General features: G+C 37.4%; 1 protein-coding gene across 4 annotated transcripts in view; it reads left to right on the forward strand.

The window, feature by feature from the left end:
• WDR7 (WD repeat domain 7) overlaps window positions 1–24,103 on the forward strand; it is a 412,772-nt gene that overhangs the window by 222,100 nt on the left and 166,569 nt on the right. For all 4 annotated transcript variants that reach the window (XM_049901825.1, XM_049901822.1, XM_049901823.1 and 1 more), the window contains one exon: window positions 5,097–5,318. In XM_049901825.1, the coding sequence (XP_049757782.1) occupies window positions 5,097–5,318 (222 nt within the window). The remainder of the gene's footprint in view (window positions 1–5,096; window positions 5,319–24,103) is intronic.

Here is a 24,103-nt window from a genome sequence, read left to right on the forward strand (position 1 = left end):
TGGTTCCCGATCTCAATGGGAATGCTTTCAGGCTGTCTCCATTTAGGGTGATGTTGGCTGTTGGCTTTGTATAAATGCCCTTTATTTTGTTGAGGAATTTTCCTTCTATTCCTATTTTGCTGAGAGTTTTTATCATGAATGAGTATTGAACTTTGTCAAATGCCTTTTCTGGGTCAATTGATAAAATCATGTGATTCTTGTCTTTTGTTTTATTTATGTGGTGGATTACATGAATTGTTTTCCTAATGTTGAACCATCCCTGCATACCTGGTATGAATCCCACTTGGTCATGGTGAATTATTTTTTTGATATGTTGTTGAATTCTACTGGCTAGAATTTTGTTGAGGATTTTTGCATCCACATTCATGAGGGATATAGGTCTATAATTTTCTTTTCTTGTGGTGTCTATACCTGGTTTTGGTATCAGGGATACTGTGGCTTCATAGAATGAGTTTGGTAGTATTCCATCCGTTTCTGTGTTCTGAAATACCTTTAGTAGTAGTGGTGTTATCTCTTCTCTGAAAGTTTGGTAGAACTCTGCAGTGAAGCCATCTGGACCAGGGTTTTTTTGTTGTTGTTGGGAGCTTTTTGATTACCTTTTCAGTCTCTTCTTTTGTTATGGGTCTATTTAGTCGTTCTACCTCTGTTTGCGTTAGTTTAGGTAGGTAGTGTGTTTCTAGAAATTCATCCATTTCTTCTAGGTTTCCAAATTTGTTTGAGTATAGTTTTTCATAGTAATCTGCTATGATTCTTTTCATTTCAGTTGGGTCTGTTGTAATATCGCCCCTTGCATTTCTTATTCGGGTTATTTTGCTTCCTCTCCTGTTTTTCTTTTGTCAGTTTGGCCAGTGGTTTATCAATTCTGTTGATTTTTTTCAGAAAACCAGCTTTTGGTCTTGTTAATTCTTTCAATTGCTTTTCTGTTTTCTATTTCATTTAGTTTAGTTCAGCTCAAATTTTTATTATTTGTTTTCTTCCGGTGCCTGTGGGTTTCTTTTGTTGCTCTCTTTCTATTTGTTCAAGTTGTAAGGATAATTCTTTGATTTTGGCCCTTTCTTCTTTTGGGATGTCTGCATTTATTGATGCAAATTGGCCTCTGAGCACTGCTTTTGCTGTGTCCCAAAGGTTCTGATAGGAAGTGTTTTCATTCTCATTGGATTCTCTGAATTTCTTTATTCCATCCTTAATGTCTTCTATAATTGAGTCTTTTTTGAGCGGGGTATTGTTCAGTTTCCAAGTGTTTGATTTCTTTCCCCTGCTTTTTCTGTTATTGATTTCCACTTTTATGGCCTTATGGTCAGAGAAGATGCTTTGTAATATTTCAGTGTTTTGGATTCTGCTAAGGCTTGCTTTATGACCTAATATGTGGTCTATTGTAGAGAATGTTTCATGTGCACTAGAAAAGAAAGTATACTTGGCTGCTGTTGGGTGGAGTGTTCTGTATATGTCTACGAGGTCATGTTGGTTGATTGTGGCATTTAGATCTTCCGTGTCTTTACTGAGCTTCTTTCTGGATGTCCTGTCCTTCACTGAATGTGGTGTGTTGAAGTCTCCTACTATTATTGTGGAGCTGTCTATCTCACTTTTCAATGCTGATAGTTTGTTTTATGTATCTTGCAGCCCTGTCATTGGGTGCATAAATATTTAATATGGTTATATCTTCTTGGTGTATTGTCCCTTTAATCATTATCTAGTGTCCTTCCTTATCCTTTCTGATGGATTTAACTTTAAAGTCTATTTTGTCAGAAATTAATATTGCCACTCCTGCTCTCTTTTGATTGTTGTTTGCTTGATATATTTTTTTCCGTCCTTTGAGTTTTATTTTGTTTGTGTCTCTAAGTCTAAGGTGTGTCTCTTGTAGGCAGCATATAGATGGATCTTGTTTTTTAATCCATTCTGCCACTCTCTGTCTCTTTATTGGTGCGTTTAGTCCATTGACATTCAAGGTAGTTATGGATAGGTATGAATTTAGTGCTATCATTTTGATGTCTTTTTTTGTGTGGTGTTTCTTTTTCCGACTTGATTTTATGTGCTGAGTAGATTTTCTTTATATATTGTCCTTTCCTCATATTCGTTGTTGTTGATTTTGTTTCTGCTGAGTCTGTATTTTTCCCTTGTATTTGATTTTGATGAGTAGGATAGTTTGTCTCCTTTGTGGTTACCTTATTAATTACCCCATTTTTCTAAATTTAAAACTAACTTTTATTTCTTTGTATCGCTGTGTCTTCCTCTCCATATGGAAGGTGTATGATTACATTTCTTAGTCCCTTTTTATTATTTTAATGTTGTCTTCTTTTATATAATAACATCACTGTTACCCTGTTTTGGGCTTTGTGTGTGTGTGTGTGTGTGTGTGTGTGTATATATATATATATATAATTGCTTTGTTTTTTTGGATTTCCCTGCCTGGGTTGACTTCCGGTTGCTCTGCCCAGTGTTCTAGTCTTGGGTTGATACCTGATATTATTGATTTTCTAAGCAAAGAACTCCGTTTAGTATTTCTTGTAGATTTGGTTTGGTTTTGATGCATTCCGTAAACTTGTGTTTATCTGGAAATGTCTTAATTTCACTTTAATATTTAAGAGACAGTTTTGCTGGATATATGATTTTTGGCAGGCAGTTTTTTTCCTTCAACTTTTTAAATATGTCATCCCATTGCCTTCTTGCCTGCGTGGTTTCTGCCGAGTAGTCCGAGCTTATTCTTATTGGCTCTCCTTTTAGGTGACTTTTCTTTTATCCCTCGCTGCTCTTAGAATTGTCTCTTTATCTTTGGTTTTGGCAAGTTTGATTATAATATGTCTTGGTGACTTTCTTTTAAGATCTACCTGTGTGGAGTTCAATGAGCACCTTAGATAGATATCTTCTCATCTTTCACAATATCAGGGAAGTTTTCTGCCAACAAATCTTCAACAATTTTCTCTGTATTTTCTGTTATCCCTCCCTGTTCTGGTACTCCAATCACTCGTAGGTTATTTCTCTTGATAGAGTCCCACATGATTCTTAAGGTTTCTTCATTTTTTTTTTAATTCTTTTACCTGATTTTTCTTCAAATATATTAGTGCCCAGTGATCTATCTTCGAGTTCAGAAATTCTAGCTTCTATTTGCTCAATTCTGCTCCTTTGACTTCCCATTGAGTTGTCTAATTCTGTAATTTTATTGTTAAGCTTCCGAATTTCTGATTGCTATCTGTCTATGGATTTTTCCAGCTTATTAAACTTTTCATTATGTTCCTGAATAATCTTTCTAATTTCTTCAGTTGTTTTAGCTATGTGTTCCTTGGCTTGTTCTGTATATTGCCTCATTTCCTTCCTGATGTCTTGAAGGGTTCTTTATATTAAACTTTTGTATCCTGCATCTGGTAATTCCAGGAATGCACTTTCACCTAGATGATCCCTGGATTCTTTGTTTTGAGAGCCTGTTGAGGTGATCATGGTCTGTTTCTTTATGTGACTTGATATTGACTGTTGTCTCCTAGCCATCTATAAGTTATTGTATTAGTTTATGCTTGTTTACTGTGTCATAGCTGCTTCCTTTTTTTTGTTTTGATATACCCCTATGGGTTGCTTGAGTGAGCTAGCTTGATTATTTTTCCCTTTGGAGCTCTGGTGTCCTGTCCCCAGGTGGCTAGAGCTATTATCAGGTATATCAGTCTAGGAGTCCATTCAACTTTCTTGTATGAATTCAGCTCAGGTTTCCAGGTAGCTGATCAGCAAGTGTGTGGTACAGGCTCTATCCTACAGTCTTAGAGGTTCAGGGGAGATTGGCGTATATACTGGTATTTGATTGCAGCAGGGGGTCATGCTCTGAACAAGGTAGGGGGCTGAGAACCAACCCCCAAGTGTCTCTGAGGAAAACACGTCTCTGTTCCCTAGAGCATGCTGGTGGGTGGGTTCTGCAGAGGGACCATGGGCACCCAAAGTTTTTGGTTGTAAGGACTGGGAGGCACCAGTTATCTTTGGACCCCTGTTGCAGGTGGCTGGGTGACCTGAGTGGAGCTACCAGTCCTTAGGTCCCTGATGTGGGTAGGTGAGGACCTTGTTTAATACGCAAAGCAATGCCAAATGTCAAACACCCACCTCTCCACCACAGAGCTGAATTGGTTGGCGTTTGCCAACAAGTGTCTATTGTCCCAAAATTGGCCCACACAGGTCCATGCGGAAGGGAAAGCTGTTTAAGGTCCACAGACCGTTTATGCCTGGACAGGGGCCGCTTCTGTCCTGAGCTCCCCTGGTTAATGGAAGTAGCAAATTATCTTTTCACCCCAAATGCAAATTTTTTCCTTCCCCAAGGCTGGGAGGATGGTTCTAGGTGCTCACCACGGTCTATCTCAGGCCCAGGGATTCAGCCGCTGAAGCCGGCTTCGGCGGGTGGGGGGGGGGCGTGGTAATATATACACAAGTACTTAGCTTTTGCTGAGAGCGCCATTCTCCTCAGTTTCCAGAGGTGTGAGTAGGCTGTATGGCTGGCTGCTTCTCCCTGAGGAAACTGCAGTCAAATGCTAATACTAGCCCACCGCCACTGCTGCCGCTGCTCCAGGAATGGTGCCTGAGGGCTCCTCGCGATTCTGGTCCGGTAACTCTTCTCCACTTCTGAACACTCTCTTCCTCCCCCTGCCCCTCAGTTCAATGTCTAAGCTTGCCTTTGATGCTCAGGGCTCCCAGCTTGTCACAAATATACTCGTTTAACTTGTTTTTTCGGGTCTTTGTTGTAAAGAGGGCTCGCCGGAAGTGTCTGTCTATTCCGCCATCCTGGCCCAATTTATAATTTTTTTAAGTCATTTATGCTTTTGGTTTCATATCTAAGAAATCATTGCCTAACCCGAGGTCATGAAGATGTACATCTATCTTTTCTGCTAAGAGATCTATAGATTTAGCTCTTATATTTAGGTCTGTGATTCAGTTTAAATTAATTTTTGTGCATAGTGTGTGGTAAGGGGCCTAACTTCTTTTTTTTGCAATTAGATAACCAGTTGACCCCGTGCCATTTGTTGAAAAGACTGTTATTTCCTGAATGAGTAATCTTGAGTGTTTTCCTAATCATATGCCTTTGCATCTTGTTAGTCTTGTGATTTACATTCCTATGTTTTGGTTTTCAGGTTGCCTGTCAAGTGTCCCGCAAATGAAAAAAATTTCCACGTCTTATGAGGAAAGACGGAAGCAAGCCACCGCTATTGTCTTACTGGGAGTGATCGGAGCTGAATTTGGTGCTGAGATTGAACCTCCCAAGCTGTTGACCAGACCTCGAAGCTCTAGTCAAATTCCAGAGGGCTTTGGTTTGACTAGTGGTGGATCCAACTACTCATTGGCCAGACACACTTGTAAGTTTATACATTTTTAACACTGATCTATTGCTTCTCAGTACGTATTATTTATAAACAAAATCTCAAAAAAGTATCCTGAACATATCCTGAATTTTAGCTAATCTACAATGTTTACATGAAGTCAGGAAGCAGTACAATCTGTTTGGCACATTGCTTTTTATTTATAATTACTCAAACCTCTTTTTAAAAGTTAAAGCATAGCCTTTTACATGCTTTTCTTAATATACCACATTTCTGAGCTTTGTGTTTTCACATTTTTGGTCAATATTCTAGCCAAAATTTATGAAAGGAGCCTCAAGGTAAAACTACTAAAACAATTTTTGAAAAACTGTGCCACTCATTGTCCTAGACATGGTTTTCAAAAGTGAGGAATTGGGGTGGAAAACCAGCTTTTTCTTTTGACTGTATATGTGTGTGTGTATACACACGTGTATATGTGTGTATGAAAAGAGCATAAATGATGAATTATCTCTTTAATAATTAAAAAACAAACAAAAAAAAACCTTCAATAAGAGGTTTTAAATGACTAAAATCTTATAACCAGAGCTCCCAGGGCTTATATCATACTGCTGCTTTCAGCTCTATGCTTGGTATGTTAATAACAAGTAAGGCTGTTTTATAAGGGAGTCTTTTGGCACTTCTGTGTTAGAACTCCTTTAGATAACTCTACAGTGTTCCTACCATATGGAAAAATCATTTCTAACAAATTGTGTTATTTTAAAGAACAAATATAAACCCGCTGACTGTAAGATATTCTTTTTAGAACAAAATACAATGTATTCTTTTGGGCCTTTGGCCTTTAAGCAAAGGAAAAAGAAAAAATGTGTGTGTGTGTATACAAGTGTGTATGCACACACACATGCTGCTTTGTTAATTATGGCAGCTAGAACTTCACTGGGCCATTGTCACATACTTTTGTTATAAAACCAAGGAGCAAGTTAGTGGCTTTTATCATTAAAGCCCTCTAAATACCTGCCACTTCTGTAGCTTTTTTTTTTTAAGTCTCTTAATTTAATAAGTACTTGTTAGCGGTTGATAATCTCTTAACCTGTACTTTGCATTGAGAATTAGAAAAATAGTAGTAACAATAGCACAACCATCACCAACAATAATGAAGCAACTAACTCTTTAGAGCACTATTTTAAGCTCTATACATACATTAACTCCTTTAATCCTCATAATAACTCTATAAAGTGGGTACTTCTGTTATTGCCATTTTATATGCATTGGCTAGGTGGAACAGAAAGGAAATGGCAGTTTTTGTCTCAACCTAGTTGGTTGGTTCCAGAACCCATTCCTTTAATCATTACATATACTGCTACCCTTCAGTGGTTCCCAGTTGAAAGGCAGTGATGTTAAAAAGCACTTTCTTTTATATCCACTTATTTGATCTTCAAAATAGAAATTAAGACTTCTTTAAAGTGACTCACCTAAAAAGTAGTAAATCCTGAACTTGAAATTAAGCTTCTTTTGACCTGAAAATCCATGCCTTTTTGGTTTTCCAACTGGGCACGTCTGCTTTCCCTCTCCTGCAAAGCACTGCGTGCCGCTGACCCCTACCTTCCAAGTCCAGCCGATTCATCTTTTCTCAAGTTCTTCAAGTTTCCTGCTGTCTGTTCCTAAAACCCTGCTCCAATCTCACCTTCTCTGAAAAGGTGATGAGGCCCACCATTGTCACTCTAAACAGCCCAGGCCTTATGTCTATACTCCTTTACTTAGAATCTTGGCATAAGAACATCAGAGATTAGTGAAACTTTGACATGATTTAGTCTGGCAACTTCCAAGTTTTTTGACCACCATCCGCCTAATGAGTATCGAGAAATGTTTAAACTCTTGCATGTATTTTTGTTAGCAATGAAAACTTTTTTAATAGTAAGTTTCAACATTTCCAAAAGATATAATCTTGAGGATATTTTGAATATTGATGTTTAAAAAGAAAACTGTTGTATACCCAATAAAACCCTTGTATAGCTCTTTTAAATATATCCAATAAAATATTTGCCGTAACTATTTGATACCCATCATCATTTATTTAAAAAAAAAAAACAAAAAACCTATGACCAAGCTTTTCTTTGAAAGTCTGAAATTTTACATCCTTGATTATTTTCCTCAAAGAGAGAAAATTTCCACCCTCATAGTTTTAGAGAAGGAGTTGATTTGCGAATTCAGCATCTAAAATCAATTCCGTTACTATAACCTGTTTCTTAAAACTATTCATGCTTTTAAAACTATATCCTTTGAAAACCATTAATACACTCCCATTTGAGGGGTGGTATCTCTTTTGAAGACCACCAATTTATTTCAACATGTTTTGTATAATTTCTCAACAGTATTCTTTATGTTTTACAATGTCCTCAAAGTTCTCAAGTTTTTTGATGGTAGATTTGCTTATCACTGGAATTTTCAAGACCTTTCTTATTTGAATTGGGATGTTTTGATTGAGTTTATATTTATCTGTTTAAATCTTGCTCTAGTCCTCTCCTGGTTGGGTGTCTAAAGGTGCCTGTGCCTTACTTGGATTCTTTTAGATCAGTCATGTATAATATTAGCCTATTATAAATTATAGTGTTATTATGCTAGAAGCTGCCATATGTAGTCCCGTATTGTCTGTTTATGTGGCGTTTAGAATGCATTACCCATACCCATTGCCATAGAGTCAGTTCCAACTCATAGTGACCCTATAGGACAGTAGAACTTCCCCATAGAGTTTCCAAGGTTATAAATCTTTATGGGAGCAGACTGCCACATCTTTCTCGTGTGGAGTAGTTGAAGGGTTCAAATCACTGACCTTACGGTTACCAGCTGAGTGCCTAACCCCTGCACCACCACAGCTCCTTTAGAATGCATTATTACTATTAAATATTTACTCATTACAGCATCCTAGTGAATGAGATAATAATAATTATCCTTATTTTGAGATAAGGCCATTAAGATACAATATTTGATGAACTCTAATTGCTAATGTAGCCAGAGGTGTAGATAGTGAATTCTAACCTTCCTCGTAAAGCCATTCTATGAAAACTCCTAACATAGCCCAAACCCAATTATCTACATAAATAGGAGGGAATGGTGACAAGGATGCATAATTCAAAAGCTATGTTTGATTTTATAATACATTTTTATACTTATATTTGAATATGGATGAATATTTTGTGGAAGTTGCACTTTACATAAAATATCAAAATTATATATTAAAGACAAAGCTAAAGAACCCTGGAGATTAAGAGGCCTAGAATAGGCCACTCTGACACATTGTACCCTTGGGTAAACTAAGTGTCCCTCTGGATTGTACTTTCCTCTTGTATAAAATAAAAGGCAGGAACTATTCTGTCTTTGAGGCCCTAATCAGTATTTGCTTCTGAAGCAAAGTAGAAAGCTTCCCAGGAAAGTCACTTTGCTTATCACCTTCATCCTCACCTTCCCATTTTCTACTCCCTGTAGAGGTGGATGCTCTTCTGTTTCACACGAAGTCAAGTCCAACAGAGATCCTTCTTTATTTTCTTTCAGATCCACAAATGAGGCATTATGAGAATGTATTATTTAGAATATTACCTTTTAGGTCATTCAGTTCATTCTTTTATTTGGTTTCATCCTCTCATTTTGTAATTGTAAAATTATACTGGCACATCTGGATAAACCTTGTCTTGAGTTTTCGTTAACTTTTTGACTTTGGGCAAGTGTCAGATATCATTTTCGTAGGATGCAAACTCAGATAGGTTTATGTTCAAGAGTATTCTCAGGGTCCATACCTTCAGGGGAGTGAAGGAAGCAGAATTGGACAGGTGGAGAAGTTGAATTTGTGTTTTAGTTGTGTAGAAAACCTCAGTCGAGATCCTCAGGGGACTCTGGAGTTGAATGGCACTTCAGAGTTTTCCTGAATTGGAGCTTGGGGCTTGGCCTCTATATCCCCCATGTCATTCAGTCATTGGATGGGGGCTGCCCTGGGGATGTGGTATCACCTTGGGTGAGGCAGCAGTCTTCATCCTAGGGCAGAGCCCACAGAGGGACTCATCTGAGACTGTCAGCCATTAACACCTCAAGAGTGGTGGGAGTAAGTACTTCAGTCCCAGAGGAGCAGGAATGGGCTGCCTTCCAAGACTTCCACTGCGGCATATGCGTGTCCCAGTTCCCCCTTCCATCATAACAGAAATGGAGAAAAGTAATACCATTTATTTATCATGCATCTAATCCAAACTCCATACATATCTCTTGTTACCTATAAGACAGATATTTTTATCCAACACCTAGCACAATATAGGGTGTGTTAATAATAGCTAATCATTGAGCACTTACTCTGTGCCAAGCATTTTGCTATGAACTTTGTGTGTTATCTAATTTAATCTTATCATCCTATCAGATATATCTTATTACTATTCCCATTTATCAGATGAGGAAACTGAAGCTGTACCAAGTACTATCAAACACAGGCACTAAAGATTTGTGAAATTGGATTGAAGTTTAACTGTGCTGACAATAAATCGAGGGCACAGGTTAAATGTTTTATTTAAGATCCATACTGTGAAGAAGTGCCAAGCCTGAGCTGGAACACCTGTCTTCTAACTCTAAATCAGTGTGTTTTTCACCATTTTGTACCTTCCTTCTTGTGTTATAAACAAGTGCAAATCAGAACAAGGTGGAGCAAGATGGCAAAGCGAGTGGACACTCCCATTTATTTTCCTAGCAGCTAACCCATTGAACAATGAATAAAAACAAGTACAGACTGAAATCTCAGAATTCTAGACTGCAGCTGAGGTATTGGAGAGTTTGGGAGTGGAAAAGGAGGAGCAGGGACCACACAGAAGCTGGGAGAACCTGTACACTAACATCTGGAGCACTTGTTAATTGCAGTCGTTTTGGGACAGAGCTGGGTAACACCCCAAACAAGGGATAAAGAAAGGGAGATAATCTGAGGAAGCTATAGCCCAATTTTTTAAGGTGGCACGGATTTGGCATGGAATTTTATGGACCATGTAATTGGGAGGTGGTGAAGTGAGACTGTGGCACTGCAAGAGAGTGCTGTTGAATCTTGCTGTGAGGGCCAAGATGGATGGGCACTAGGACCGGGAGGAACTGCAAGGGCAGCAGGGTGAGGAGAATACTTTGGATGAATGGGCAGCACAGAGGGAAACAGCTAGCTGTCTGCCTACAGCAGGACACCATGGGAGAGCCTGTGCAGGGGCACCCATGAAGGAAAGACATAGAGATCCGCCTACCTTCACCACAGGAGTGTCAAGCCCCACTGCTTACGTCAGCATCTGTGACCCGCTAACGGCCCCCCCATGCATGCATATTGAATTCCAGAGATGAAGCATGAACTCCTGAATCAGCACTGAAAAAAAAACCTATGGATAAGAGTACCCTCTAGTGATTTGCAGGAGAAGTTACCAGGCCCACTGCCACTGGGTCTATTCTGACTCACAGAGACCCTGTGGGACAAAATAGCACTGCCTTGTGGGGTTTCCAGGGTCGTGGGTGTTTGTGGAGTCAGGCTGCCACATCTTTCTCCAGTGGAGAAGCTCGTGGGTATGGGCCCCAACTTTTTGGTTGGCAGCTGGGCACTTGGTCGCTGTGCCACCAGGGAGCCCAATCAGAAAAATTTCCCACAAAAATCAGAATACAAAATATAAAGTAAAAAAAAAAAAAGATAATAAAATGGCCTGAGTTGAACAAAAACTAGTAGAACACACAAAATTGCAAGTGGAGAAGGACCAAGCAAAAGTAAAACATGAAGAAAAGAAAATTTCTCCTGTGGCAGCCAGACTAATGGAACAAATTGAATATTTTCAGTCTGTGGTACTAAATGTTTAAAGAATGCAAAAAGCACACAGAAAACAAACTAGTGGAGTTCAGGAAACCAATGGAGGAACAAAATGAGACACTCAACAAGGAAATTGAAAACATAAAAAAAAAAGCATAAGAGAACTGGAACTGAAGAATAAAGCAACTGAATTAGAAAATGCAAGAGAAACACTCAAAGATAGAGTTGAACAGACAAAAGAATAAATGAACTAGAAGACAAAATAACTGAAGTTAACAAATCTCAAGAGAAACAAGATAAAAGAGCAAAGGAGAACAAACAAACCCAGATGGAAATATGGGATTCAAGAAATCTAACATTAGAATTATTGAAATCCTAGAGCACCATGACAACAATAAAGGCGTAGAAACAATTTTCCAAGAGATAATCAGAATTTCCCAGAGCTGATCAGAAAACCAAGCCTGAAAAACAAGAAGCTATGCAAACCCCAACTAGAAGAAACACAAAAAGATCAGCTCCACAAAAAATCGTAGTAAAATTCCTGAAAACCAGAGACAAGGAGAGAATTCTGAAAGCAGCAAGAGAAAAACACAATATAACATACCAAAGGTCTTTCATAAGAATCAGCGTGGATTTCTTCCCAGAAACTCTAGTGGTCAGAAGACAGTGGAGCAACATAAATAAAATAGTGAATGAAACAAATTGCCAACCAAGAATTCTTTACCCAGCAATGTTGTCATTCAAAATTGAGGGTGAAATCAAAATGTTCCCAAACAGAAGCTCAGGGAATTTGCCACTACCAGGCCAGTTTTGCAAGTATTTCTCAAGGGAGTACTCCAAATGGAAAGGCAAGACATTAACTAAATACTTGTATCTGTGCACAGGAAAAAAACTAAGAGAGATCTCCAAAAAGCACAACAGCACAGGCAGTTATAAAGACCAAGTGTATGATGTTTTTAAGGAATGAACTGAATAATTAAAATCCCACAACCCATGCAACATCAAGTTTGTAAGAAATAAGTACAAAGTAAACTTATTGGATATGGGTTGTATATCGATGTTAATGGAGACACACCAACAGAAATGGGGGAGGGAGGAGCATATTAGGAATAGATTAATTAAGGTTTTATGTTAACTATTATTGATATATTAAATGTTGTTGCAGTTGTAAATTGTGTAATGTAATATATGTGGTAACTACCAAGAAACCACTGAGAAAAAAACATTCAGAAGTGGGATGAAATCAAAAAAGGCTCATCACAAGAAAACGGCTTAATAGAAACAAAAACAGAAAAATCAGAATAAGAAGATATGAAACACTCAAAAACCAAATAGCAAAATAAGTGAGGTAGACTCTTTGTTTTCAGAAATAACCTTATGTGTAAATGGCCTAAACACCCCATGCAAAAGGCAGAGAATGGCAGAATGGATTAAAAAGATATGTTCTATCTTTTTTGCTGTCTACAAGAAACAGACCTTAGACATGAGGATATAAACAGACTGAAAATAAAAGAATGGAGAAAAATATTCCATGCAATGAGTAAACAAAAGAAAGCAGAGATGGCCATACTGGTATCAGATAAAATAGACTTTATGTCAAAATCTATTACAAGATATAAAGAAGGGCATTGCATAACAATAAAAGGGTCAGTCCAACAAGAAGACATAACAATTATAAATACGCATGCACCTAACAGCAATGCTCCAAAATACATGAAACAAATACTAATATGAAAGGAGATATAGGCAACTCCACAATAATAATAGGAGACGTCAACATACGACTTTCATTTACAGACAGGACATCTAAAAAGAAGACCATTAAAGACATTAGAACTTAAATAAAGCCATAAGCTAGCTGGATCTAATGGACATATATAGAACACTCCACCCAGCATCAGAACAATACACATTCTTCTCCTGCTGACATGGATCATTTTCTGTAATAGACCATATGGTAGGACATAAAACACATGTCAACAAATTTAAATAGATTGAAATCATACAAAGCATCTTCTCTGACCATAGTGGTATGAAGCTAGAAATCACCAACAGGAAAACTAAGGAGGAGAAAAAACATGGAAATTAAATAATACATTACTGAAAAGCTGTTGAGTGGTAGGAAAAACCAAAAGTGAAATTTAAAAAATTCCTAGAATCAAACTAAAATGAAGATACAACATTATCAAAACCTTTGGGATACAGCAAAAGCAGCACTCAGAGGGAAATTCATAGCAATAAATGCCTACATTAAAAAGAAGATCTAAAATCATTGACTTAAACTGATAACTTGAACAAATAGAACAGGATTAGCAAAAGAAGCCAAAAACTACCAGAAAAAAAAAAAGGAAATAATAAAGATCAGGACAGAGATAAACAAAGTAGAAAACAATAGAATTAACAAAACCAGAAGTTGGTTTCTTGAAAAGATCAATAAAATAGGCAAACCACTGGCTAGATTGATAAAAGAAAAAAAAAAAAAAAACCAGAAGAGGTAAATAACCAAATTAAGAAATGAACTGATCCAACAAGATAAAGAAGATCATAACAGATTACTATGAAAAATTGTACTCCAACATATTTGGAAACCTAATGAAATGGACAAATACCTAGAAACACACCAGCTATGCAAACTAACACAAACAGAGGAAGAAAATTTAAAGCAGACACATTACAAAAGAAGAGATTGAAGATGTCATCCAAAAACACCACCCCCCCCCCCAAAAAAAGCCCAGGACCAGCTGGCCATACTTGGTAATTCTACCAAACCTTCAGAGAAGAGTTGGCATCAATCCTATTCAATCTCTTCAAAAACATAGAAGAATAAGGAACACTACCAAACTCTTTCTATGAAGCCAACATAACCCTGATACCTAAAGCAGGCAAAGATGCCACAAAAAAAAAAAAAGAAGGAAAATTACAGACCAATATCCCTTATGAACATAAATGCAAAAAATTTCAACAAAGTTCTGGCCAACAGACTTCAGCAACATATCAAAAAAAAAAAAAAAAAATCACATACCATGATCAGGTGGGATTCATTCCAAGATCACAAGGGTGGTTCAACATTAGAAAATCCATCAATGTAATCCGCCACATAAATAAAACAAAGGAAAAGAACTATATGGTCATATCAGTTGATGCAGAAAAGGCATTAGATAAAATTGAACACTCTTTCCTGATAAAAACTCTCAGCAAAATAGGAAGAGAAGGGAAATTTCTCAACATAATTAGGTGCATATATGCAAAACCAACAGTCAACATTTACTCAATGGGAAAAGGCTGAGAGCCTCCCATTCAAGTACGAGAACAGGACAAGGATGCCCATTATCAGCACTCTTATTCAACATTGTACTGAAGTCCTAGCCAGAGCAATAAGACAGAAATAAAAGGTATCCAAATCAGAAAGGAAGAAGTAAGTCTATCTCTATTTGCAGATGACGTGATTCTATACATAAAAGACCCTAAAGATTCCACAAGAAAACAGCTGGAACTAATAGAAGAATTTAGCAACATTGCAGGCTACAAGATCAACGCACAAAAATCAGTTGGTTCCTTTACACTAACAAAGAGTACTCCAAAAAAGAAATCAAGAAAACAGTAGCGTTTATAATAGCCCCTACATCAATAAAATACCTAGAAATTAACCTAACCAGGGACATAAAAGACTTAAACAATGGAAATTATAAAACACTACTACAAGAGATTAAAATAGACATACCAAAATGGAAAGGCATCCAGTGCTCATGGTTTGGAAGACTTAATATAGTAAAAATGTCAGTTCTACCTGAAGTGATCTACAGATACAGTGCAATCCCCATACAAATTCCTACAACATTCTTTACTGAAATAGAAAAACTAATGACCAACTTTATGTGGAAAGGAAAGAAATCTTGAATAACCAAAGCGATATTGAAGAAAAAGAACAAAGTAGGAGGCCTCACACTCCCCAATATCAAAACCTGTCCTTCCTGGAACTTTGAAGTAATCCGGAGTTTCCATTCTGGATTTTTCACTTTGTTAGCTCTGCTTCTCAATGTACTCACTCAGCATTCCATGGTCTTTACCACTAATTCTCACTTGTAATTTTGCCTTTGAAAATCTTCCTGGTTCCACACACCACTTGACTTTCATCGCCGTTACATCTTATGTGTTTGGAATAGTGCTTCTTCCCTCTGGCTATGCACTAAAATCCTGTGTAGAATGTTTTAAGGATGCAGGTGTCTGGGCTTTTACCCTGGAGTTTCTATACAGAAAGTCAGGGGTGGAGTTTGAGCATCTGTGCTATTTATAAAGCTTCATATGTAATTTTGATGTGAATAGAGAAACTCTACTGAAAATGGAATCCTTTATGGTTATTTTAAGCTAAACGTTCTAGAGTAGTTCTGGTCATTATACTACCTTAATGCAGAAATTGTAATTTTTCTTTATATTTGCAGATAAAAATATAATGGGAACTGATTAGAGTGTATAAGAGACATTTATACGACTCTCAGAGCTAATTGTTGTTTAGCCTTTTTATTGCAATTTTGTTATTCTGGAACCAGATTGCTTATGTTCAAATCTGGGTATTATCACTTAGTACTGTGTGGCCTGAACACACTTTGTGCCTCAGTTTCCTTAACTAAAACATGGGAATAATAGTAGTATCTACCTCACAGACTTTTTGTGAGGATTAAGCGAATATAGTAAGTCCCCAGGTTACAAATGTCCAATTTATGGACAACTCGTTCAAGCCCTTTAATGTTATGTGAGTTTGCCCTTAGTTTGTGAAAAGATGGAACTAACACCTCCTGACAACAAATTCTTCATCACAATCACCTTCACTTGCTGCATGTGCAGCTTTTAAATCATTGAAAAAGCTTCAAGCCTTTCCTTGCACTTAAGTAAAGCTAAGTAAGAACCATATACGCCTATTCCAAGGAGCCCTGGTGACACAGAGGTTTAGCGCTCGGCTGCTAACTGAAAAGTCAGCAGTTTGAACCAATTAGCCACGCTGCAGGAGAAAGATGTGGCACTCTGCTTACATAAAGACTACAGTCTCGGAAACCCAATGGGGCAGTTCTGCTCTGTCCTGTAGGGTCACAATGAGTCAGAATAGACTCCAGGACAGTGGGGTTTGGTTTTGGTTGGCACCTGTTCCAACTTACCTACAAGTTCTTAAAGACACAGGAAAGGATTTCGTTTGTAACCTGGTGATTTCCTGTAATTAGACAAGTGCCTGACATATAAGCACTTTATAAATGTTGTTATTAGGTGCTGTCAAGTCAGTTCTGACTCATAGCGACTCCATGCACAACAGAACGAAACACTGCCCAGTCCTGTGTCATCCTCACAATTGTTGCTGTGCTTGAGCCCATTGTTGCAGCCACTGTGTCTGTCAATCCATCTCATTAAGGGTCTTCTCTACTTTACCAAGCATGATGTCGTTCTCCAGGGACTGATCCCTCCTGATAACATGTCCAAAGTATGTGAGACGTAGTCTCACCATCCTTGCTTCTAAGGAGCATTCTAGTTGTATTTCTTCCAAGACAGATTTGTTTGTTCTTTTGACAGTCAATGGTATGTTCAGTATTCTTCGCCAGTATCACAATTCAAAGGTGTCAATTCTTCTTTGGTCTACCATATTCATTGTCCAGCTTTCGCATGCATATGAGGCGATTCCCAACACCATGGCTTGGGTCAGGCTTACCTTAGTCCTTAAGGTGACATCTTTGGTTTTAACACTTTAAAGAGATCTCTTGCAGTCGATTTGCCGAATCCAATGCGTGTTTTGATTTCTTGACTGCTGCTTCCATGGGTGTTGATTGTGAATCCAAGTAAAATGAAATCTTGACAATCTCAATCTTTTCTCCATTTATCATGACGTTGTTTATTGGTCCATTGTTAGTACTTATTACTAGAAATGTTCATAGGCGAATAAGGAAAGGAAATAGCTCCTTTTAAAGCACCTGCTATGTCTTAGGACACTTCCATGCGTATGTACTACTTAAAAAAAAAAATCTTACATGCCTATGTACTACTTAAAAAAAAAAAATCTTCCCAAGAACCTTATAAGGTAGGTATTACTGTCAACATTTTATAGATATGTGAAAAATTAAGCAAATTCCGTAAGGTTATCTGCCTTGTAAGAAATTTGAGACCATACGTGTTTTTTTCCAGTATTTTTCCATGCTTCCATGTTTTGTTTTGTTTTTTGTCTACCACACACACTGATCACCACTGCCTGTGGTAAAGCACATTAGTTCCTGGAGGGTTTATGTAAATATACACTTTTCTTTGGCGATATACAGATGCTTAAATAAAATGCTAAGTATTTTTATAATTTTTTATTTGCAGTTGGCTGAATTTCTATATATTTATGACTTTTGTTTCTCATTTTAACCATGTCACTATACTAAGCTCAGATCAAATGGAAATTTTGACTATTCATTTTGTTTTAACTTATAAATAACTTATGTATATAACAGCTTTATCATTTTTAACTGAGCTCTGTCACTTGCCTTATAGGCTCTATCTTGATGATATAACCTCATGCTTATTCTCCAAAAATAACTTTAATTTGCCATCTTTTTTTGTTAATTCGCTATTCTCTGTGCTTTGAGTTCTTCTTCCATAAAGTAAGTTGGACGAGGTTATTTCTAAGGCCACTTCCATCTAAAATTACAGGGCTCTTTGAAATTATCGATGTGATTTGCTATTATTCTAACTATATAGTCGGCTTGAGTTTATTGCTGCCACTTGAACTTGCCTATCATATTTGGATTGCTTCATTCCAGCTATTCTATCTACTTTTATAGCTTTCCACAAGTATGGCTTATGATTGAAACTGAGCATCTTTAAAGTATTTTTCTGCTCCCCACCCCCCTTAATGGTTACCTCATATCGGCTCACTCTGCCACAACTGTTTCATCGTAGAACTCATTCTCCATACATGTCCAGCTTCATGGACTTGTCTTATGTTGAATATAGCTGTACTGTAGACCAGAGGTCAGCAAACCGTGCCTGTGGACCAAACCTGACCCCCTTTCTGTTTTTGTAAAGAAAGTTTTATTGTAACACAGCCATAGCCACTTGTTTATGTATTGTCTAATTATTTCATGCTACAATGGGAGAACTGAGTAGTTGCTACAGACTATGTACTGCAAAGCTGAAAATAGTTACTATCTGGCTATTTACAGAGAAAGTTTGCCAGCCCCTGAAAAGTGTGTCACTGGTCCTTTCTTGCCATTTAATATAGAAAAGGGCTTTGAGGTGACTCTAATAAAACATTTCAGAAGCTAATTATAACATATTTGAAAGTTTGAGGTCTACATCCTCATCCTTACAGGACTTTAAATTGTACCAAGGCTTTATAACTATTTTTTTGATCTAGAATGTGATGCATCACTGGTATAAGATTCTTTCTGCCAGCTGTCCAATATATAATCATCCCTCGGTATCCACGGGGGATTGGTTCCAGGATCCCTCCAGATACCAAAATCCACGGGTGCTCAAGTCCTTTATATAAATGGTGTAGTATTTGCGTATAACCTGCACATGTCCTCTCATATACTTTAAATCATCTCTAGGTTACTTCTAATACCTAATACAACGTAAATGCTATGTACGTAGTTGTTTCGTCACAATTGAAGACTTGCTCTGGAAGGTAGCCTTTCTCCTCTGTGAGTTTCTTGGGCTCCTCTGGGAATACTGATGTTGCCTGAGCATTAGCTGATGCCTAGTCTTCCGCAATCTTTCAGTTCTGGAGGCTGTGATGCTTTACAGAGTTAGCCAGCCATCTTGTACTAGCCCGAAACTCCTTCCTCTTGCTCTCCTCAACCCCTTCACACTTAGCCTTTGAGGGATTGCTTTGACCACTTCATTGCTTCTTAGGAGCCATTTTTCACAGAAACAAAGGATGCACACAACACAAGTAGCAATTGAATGAGAGCCAGACAAACAATGTTCAAACAAGGAGTGCTGGAGAGAGACTGAGGTTCTGTGAAATGGTAGGCTGTGAAATGATGCCTACACATCATTTGTGTGGGTTCAGCGTAGTGCTTGGCACATGGCAAATTCAAGTTTTTCTTTCTGGAGCTTTCTTTTTTTTTATCCAAATATTTTCGATCTGCAGTTGGTTGAATCCATGAATGTGGAACCCGTGAATATGGAGGGCCAACTATACTGGTTACCTTGACTTGGTTTGCAATTTTAGTTCAATCTTTAATTTCCTTGATTGCTTGTACTGGCTTCCTGAGTAGCAGATTCAGTGGCAAGTTTTAGCATTGCATTACCAATGATAACCTTTTTTTTTTTTTTTTTTGCGTAGGACATTTCTATTTCTGGTTCTTAAATAACCTTGCTCTGAAGTTTTTTGGCAGCTCTGCAGAATGATTCCTTCTCAGTTGTATGCTTTAATCTATATGTACTTTAGAATTCCTGTAATTAACTTATTTAAGTTTCCATAAGTTTAAACAGTTTTATATCAGGAAGGGACAATGGATAGCATCCAGGCTAACTCCTTCAAGAGCTGCAGAACTTTTGATGGTTCTCTTAGAAAGAAGTGAACAGAAACATTTTATGAACTGGTTTTAGATTCCTTGCCATGTCTTTTAGAAAACACAATTTCTAAGACTCTGTTGAATGATAGGAAGCCAAGTCTATTTTATTTTTTACAGTTTGGCTGCATAGGCGTACAATATGTGCTGGTGAACTTGGTGCTACCCAATTCAACTGGTAGCTGCCAGAGCCCAAGGTCCTTAGAGGACCTGATGTGTGTATGAAATCAGTAAATATAGAGCTCCTTCCTTTACTTTTCAAATTACACTCTGCAGGGCCCTAAGGCACCAAGGAGAGAGCTCAGTGGCTACCCGAGACCTTGATACTACTTTAAGCACAGCAGATTTTTGTGAGTTTTAGAAATTGGAGTTTGGTATCACATTGTATCTGCAAAAATAAACTGCCCTCCCCCCCCGCCCCCACAAAGGGCTAGCCTCTTAAAAAACAAAACTCAAAACTAGAAATTATATATCTTCAGAACTCAATGATAATCAAAATTCTTGGCCTTTCCAACTAAACCTGCTCTATTTCGACCCATTTTCAGTTGATGATCATGCTTTCTTTCCAGTATCTTAGAGTCATCCCTAATTCCTCTCTTTCTCTCACACAACCATCAGAAAATTCTATAGCTCCAAATTTCAGCTACTTCTCACCACCTACTGTTACTACCTTGTTTGACTGCCCTTCTCAATGAGAGCTGTCCAGGCCACTTTATTTAATCCCTGATTTTACTCCCTTCCCTTCCCCACATGCCCACCTCCCATACTGTATTCCACTCTTTCTTTTTTCCAAACTACTTATTGCCTTCTGATAGTCTAACATTCTGCCAAATCATGGATCTTTGTCTGTTTTGTTGACTCGTGTGTCCCAGTTGTGTGGAACACTGTCTGGCATGTACTATGTGCATGATAAATATCACTTCAGTGAATTAGTGAATTAACAACTGTTTTCTAAAGCAATAGCCCGCCGTAGCTTTTGTAGAGTTTTTCATCTTAACTGGGACTTTTTCTTTTACTATGTAACTTTTGAGATAACTTTACTAATCTTTTTGAATGTATATTATTTGTTTACCTAGATAATTGTGGTATGATACATTGTCCTATATAGAAAGCATCAAGTGTTTAAAAACAAGCAAGCAAGCAAGCAAAGAAACCTGTATCTTTATTTCAACAGAAATCAAAAATGATGTTTGTAAAATTCAGATAAGGGCTCTTGGTAAACAATGAATGAAAGAGAAACTTTATTACCAAGATAAAGAATATTAAGCTGAAACTAAAAACCACATCATCCTTAATTGTGCCACATTAGATACATTCTAACCAGCACGTGGCCGCAAGCACTGCTATTATTAGCATGAAAGTTTTAGCTAATGCGACAAAACAAGAACTAAGAGTTATAAAAATTGGACAGGTTATGACTGTGTACTTGGAAACTCAAGGGTATCCAGCAAGATAAATCCCCCAAAATTAGTAGTTCTCTATATACTAGTGAACAGCAACAAAAAATAGAAAATCGTGTTTTTAAAGACCCTACAAGCTAATAAGACCCAATAAATGATTATTTGTATAAATTGTAAAATATAAAATATTATATAATAGTTATGTAGTATTATATACTAGTTGAAAAGAATAAAGTAGACCTACTAATACAGAAACAATTCAAAGATATATTAAGTCAGAATAATATAATTTAATATTGCCTATTTTTTATTTATAAAAATTAGAACATCATTTAAAATTATCTGTTTCTAAAAATGTCTGTAAGTCTGATCTGAATAAATTGAAAAAAAAATCGAGAAAATTATACAGCAGGCTGTTAACAATGGTTACCTCTGGGAAGAGATTCAGAGATTAGAAGGTAGAAAAATTTTTCTAGATACATGTGTGTATTGTTTAAAAGAATTTTTTTTTATAGTGAGTGAGCATTCATATAATTAGGTACTCAAATTTAAAGCAAAATAGTTAAAAAGGTCTCAATTATTACGACAAAGTCACATAGCTGAGAACAAACTTAAGAAATATGCAAGAAACTACAAAATCTTACTAAGGGAACAATATTGTATTTCTAATGTGTTGCCCCAAATTTCTGCAATTTTTAAGGTGTCTTTGGTTTTACACTTCCCAGTTGATTTTTTCTTTTTCTCCAGGTACCCACTGCAATTAGGTGTTGCATTCCTGGAACCTACACTAAGGAAAGCCGTGTTTTGAAGTTAGGTCCTAGTACAACATCTTCCGCATGTGTTAACTTTAGTTTTGTGTTTTACTGTTCGGAGATCATTCTAAACTGTATAGACCTTCAATGCGTAATGAAGAAATGCTTTTTGTGTTTATAATTTCTGATCACCATGTAACCTCCAAGATGAAATGAGTTTTTCATTTCCATAGAAAAAATGTTGACACATTGATAAACAGACAATTTGATAAATATTCACTGAGAGTTTATTATTTGCTTTCAGTTTTGACTTGTGTGTGTGCCTAAGTGATGTGAATCTGATTTATGCCCCAAATCTCTAGAATTTCTTCTTTAAGCAAATAGAATTCAAGTCATGATTAATAAGTGACCTCTGAATTGAACTCACTGGGCATATATATAAAAAGTAAACACTGGTTTTGTGGATGGTCTGATTGTGATTTAGGTACTTTCATACATTTTCACTGTTAACCAGAAGATTCATCTTGCCATTTATAGGTTAAATTAGGCTGGACATTTTCTCGAGAACTATCATAGTGTCTGAAATGTACTACTTTACAATAGTGTGAAGAAAGGAGGAAGTAGAACTTTCTGGAAGACTATAAAAGCTGTAGTCTTCACCCAGAGGAGTAAAAGCAGTTACTTTGAGATCTGTGATGCCAATTCCTTATAATTCTTGAAGGGAAGCTGAGAGGAAGGGAAGTATATCAGTCAGCAGACAGAACCACATCAGTTATCTAAACCCAAAAAAAACCCCGTTGCCATTGAGTCAATTCCAACTCATAGCAACCCCTACAGGACAGCGTAGAGCTGCCCCACAAGATTTCCAAGGAGTGGCTGGTGGATTCAAACTGCTGACCTTTTGGTTAGCAGCTGAGCATCTTAACCACTTTGCCACCAGGGCTCTGGTTATCTGAACAGGGAAATTTTAATATAAAAAATTGCTTACTAGTAGAAAATGGTTAACCAGTAAAGGAGGTGGCTCTGGGTGGTACAAATATTTAATGTGCTTGGCTGCCAGCTAAAAGGTTGGAGGCTCGAGTCCACCAGAAGCATCTTGGAAGAAAGGCCTGGTGATCTATTTCCAAAAAAAATCATTGAAAACCTTATGGAGCATAGTTCTACTCTGACACACACGGGGTCTCCATGAGTTGGAGCTGACTTCCTCACAGCTGGTGGTGTTAATAAAGGAAGAAGAAGAGGCTTTTTGAGGTTTAGAAGCAGCAGGTACAAAAGAGCAGCTGCTATCTCTAGGATGAGGAAGAGTGGACAATAAAGGAAGTAAGGTTAGGAGAGTAGGTTAAAGTTAGGAGAGGCGCTCCTCCAAGGCTAAAATTTGACTTCTTTGAAAGGGGCATGGCTACCACAGGAATACCCAGCCTGTGCGTGTCAAAAATACTTGCCAGAGGGAGTAGGCAGAGTGGCCAGCTGTTGCCTGAGAGGTTGGGCAGTTTGGAACCGGTCCAGAAGTTTCAGGAGGGATGGAGGCTGGAGCTCCTCAAAAGCAGCCCACTATTTTTGGAGAGTCGGGCACCCTAGAGCTGCTCTGGAGGGAAGTGTCTTTCTGCTGTGTTGTTTCCCTTGCAGGGTCACTCCATTGCCTGTCTTGACAAAGCTGAACATTCCGCCAGCTGGCAAAGCAAGTGTTTATAGGGTCCTGCTCCAGTATTACAAGTCAGGGCTTGGAAAGAAAACAAGGATTTGGAGCTGAGTTACTATAATTGATAACTGGAGGAGTAATTTATAGTTATAATTCTAATATATATATAATCTTATGAATTAGAACTTTCATATCACTAAAATTCCATTCTTTGGTTGGTCATTTATAATGAGCTAATTATATTTTCCATAAATTTTTTTAAACTGAGTTATGCTAATATTGTTGTGTGAGTTTTGAGAGCCCTATCAAGAAATTGTTTCTTATTTCGTTTTTCTTTCGGAGAAGTACTATTATCATAGCTATATTTATCTCTAGGCAAAGTAGTCATGTATCTACTCAAATGAGTAGGTTTAAAACAGAAAATAGACCAGACTTCAAGAAAAATGAATTCTGCCTCTGCGTGTTAAGCACAACTAACCCCATTTTGCATTTACAGGTAAATAAATGGTGGTTGGCACCTGTGGCCCCCCAATTTGCATTTCAATGGCTTAGTAATGTCCCATCCCTTATGTTCTACTTCACAGGGGTGGTAGTGATAAGGAATAATTAATGATTTGTTAACAAGATCAGATCTTTGATTGTAATGTACAATAAATGTACAAATTCTATATTTAACTTTTATTTGGCTTTTAA

Source organism: Elephas maximus, chromosome 11, assembly GCF_024166365.1.
Source record: "Elephas maximus indicus isolate mEleMax1 chromosome 11, mEleMax1 primary haplotype, whole genome shotgun sequence".
Classification (NCBI taxonomy): domain Eukaryota; kingdom Metazoa; phylum Chordata; class Mammalia; order Proboscidea; family Elephantidae; genus Elephas; species Elephas maximus.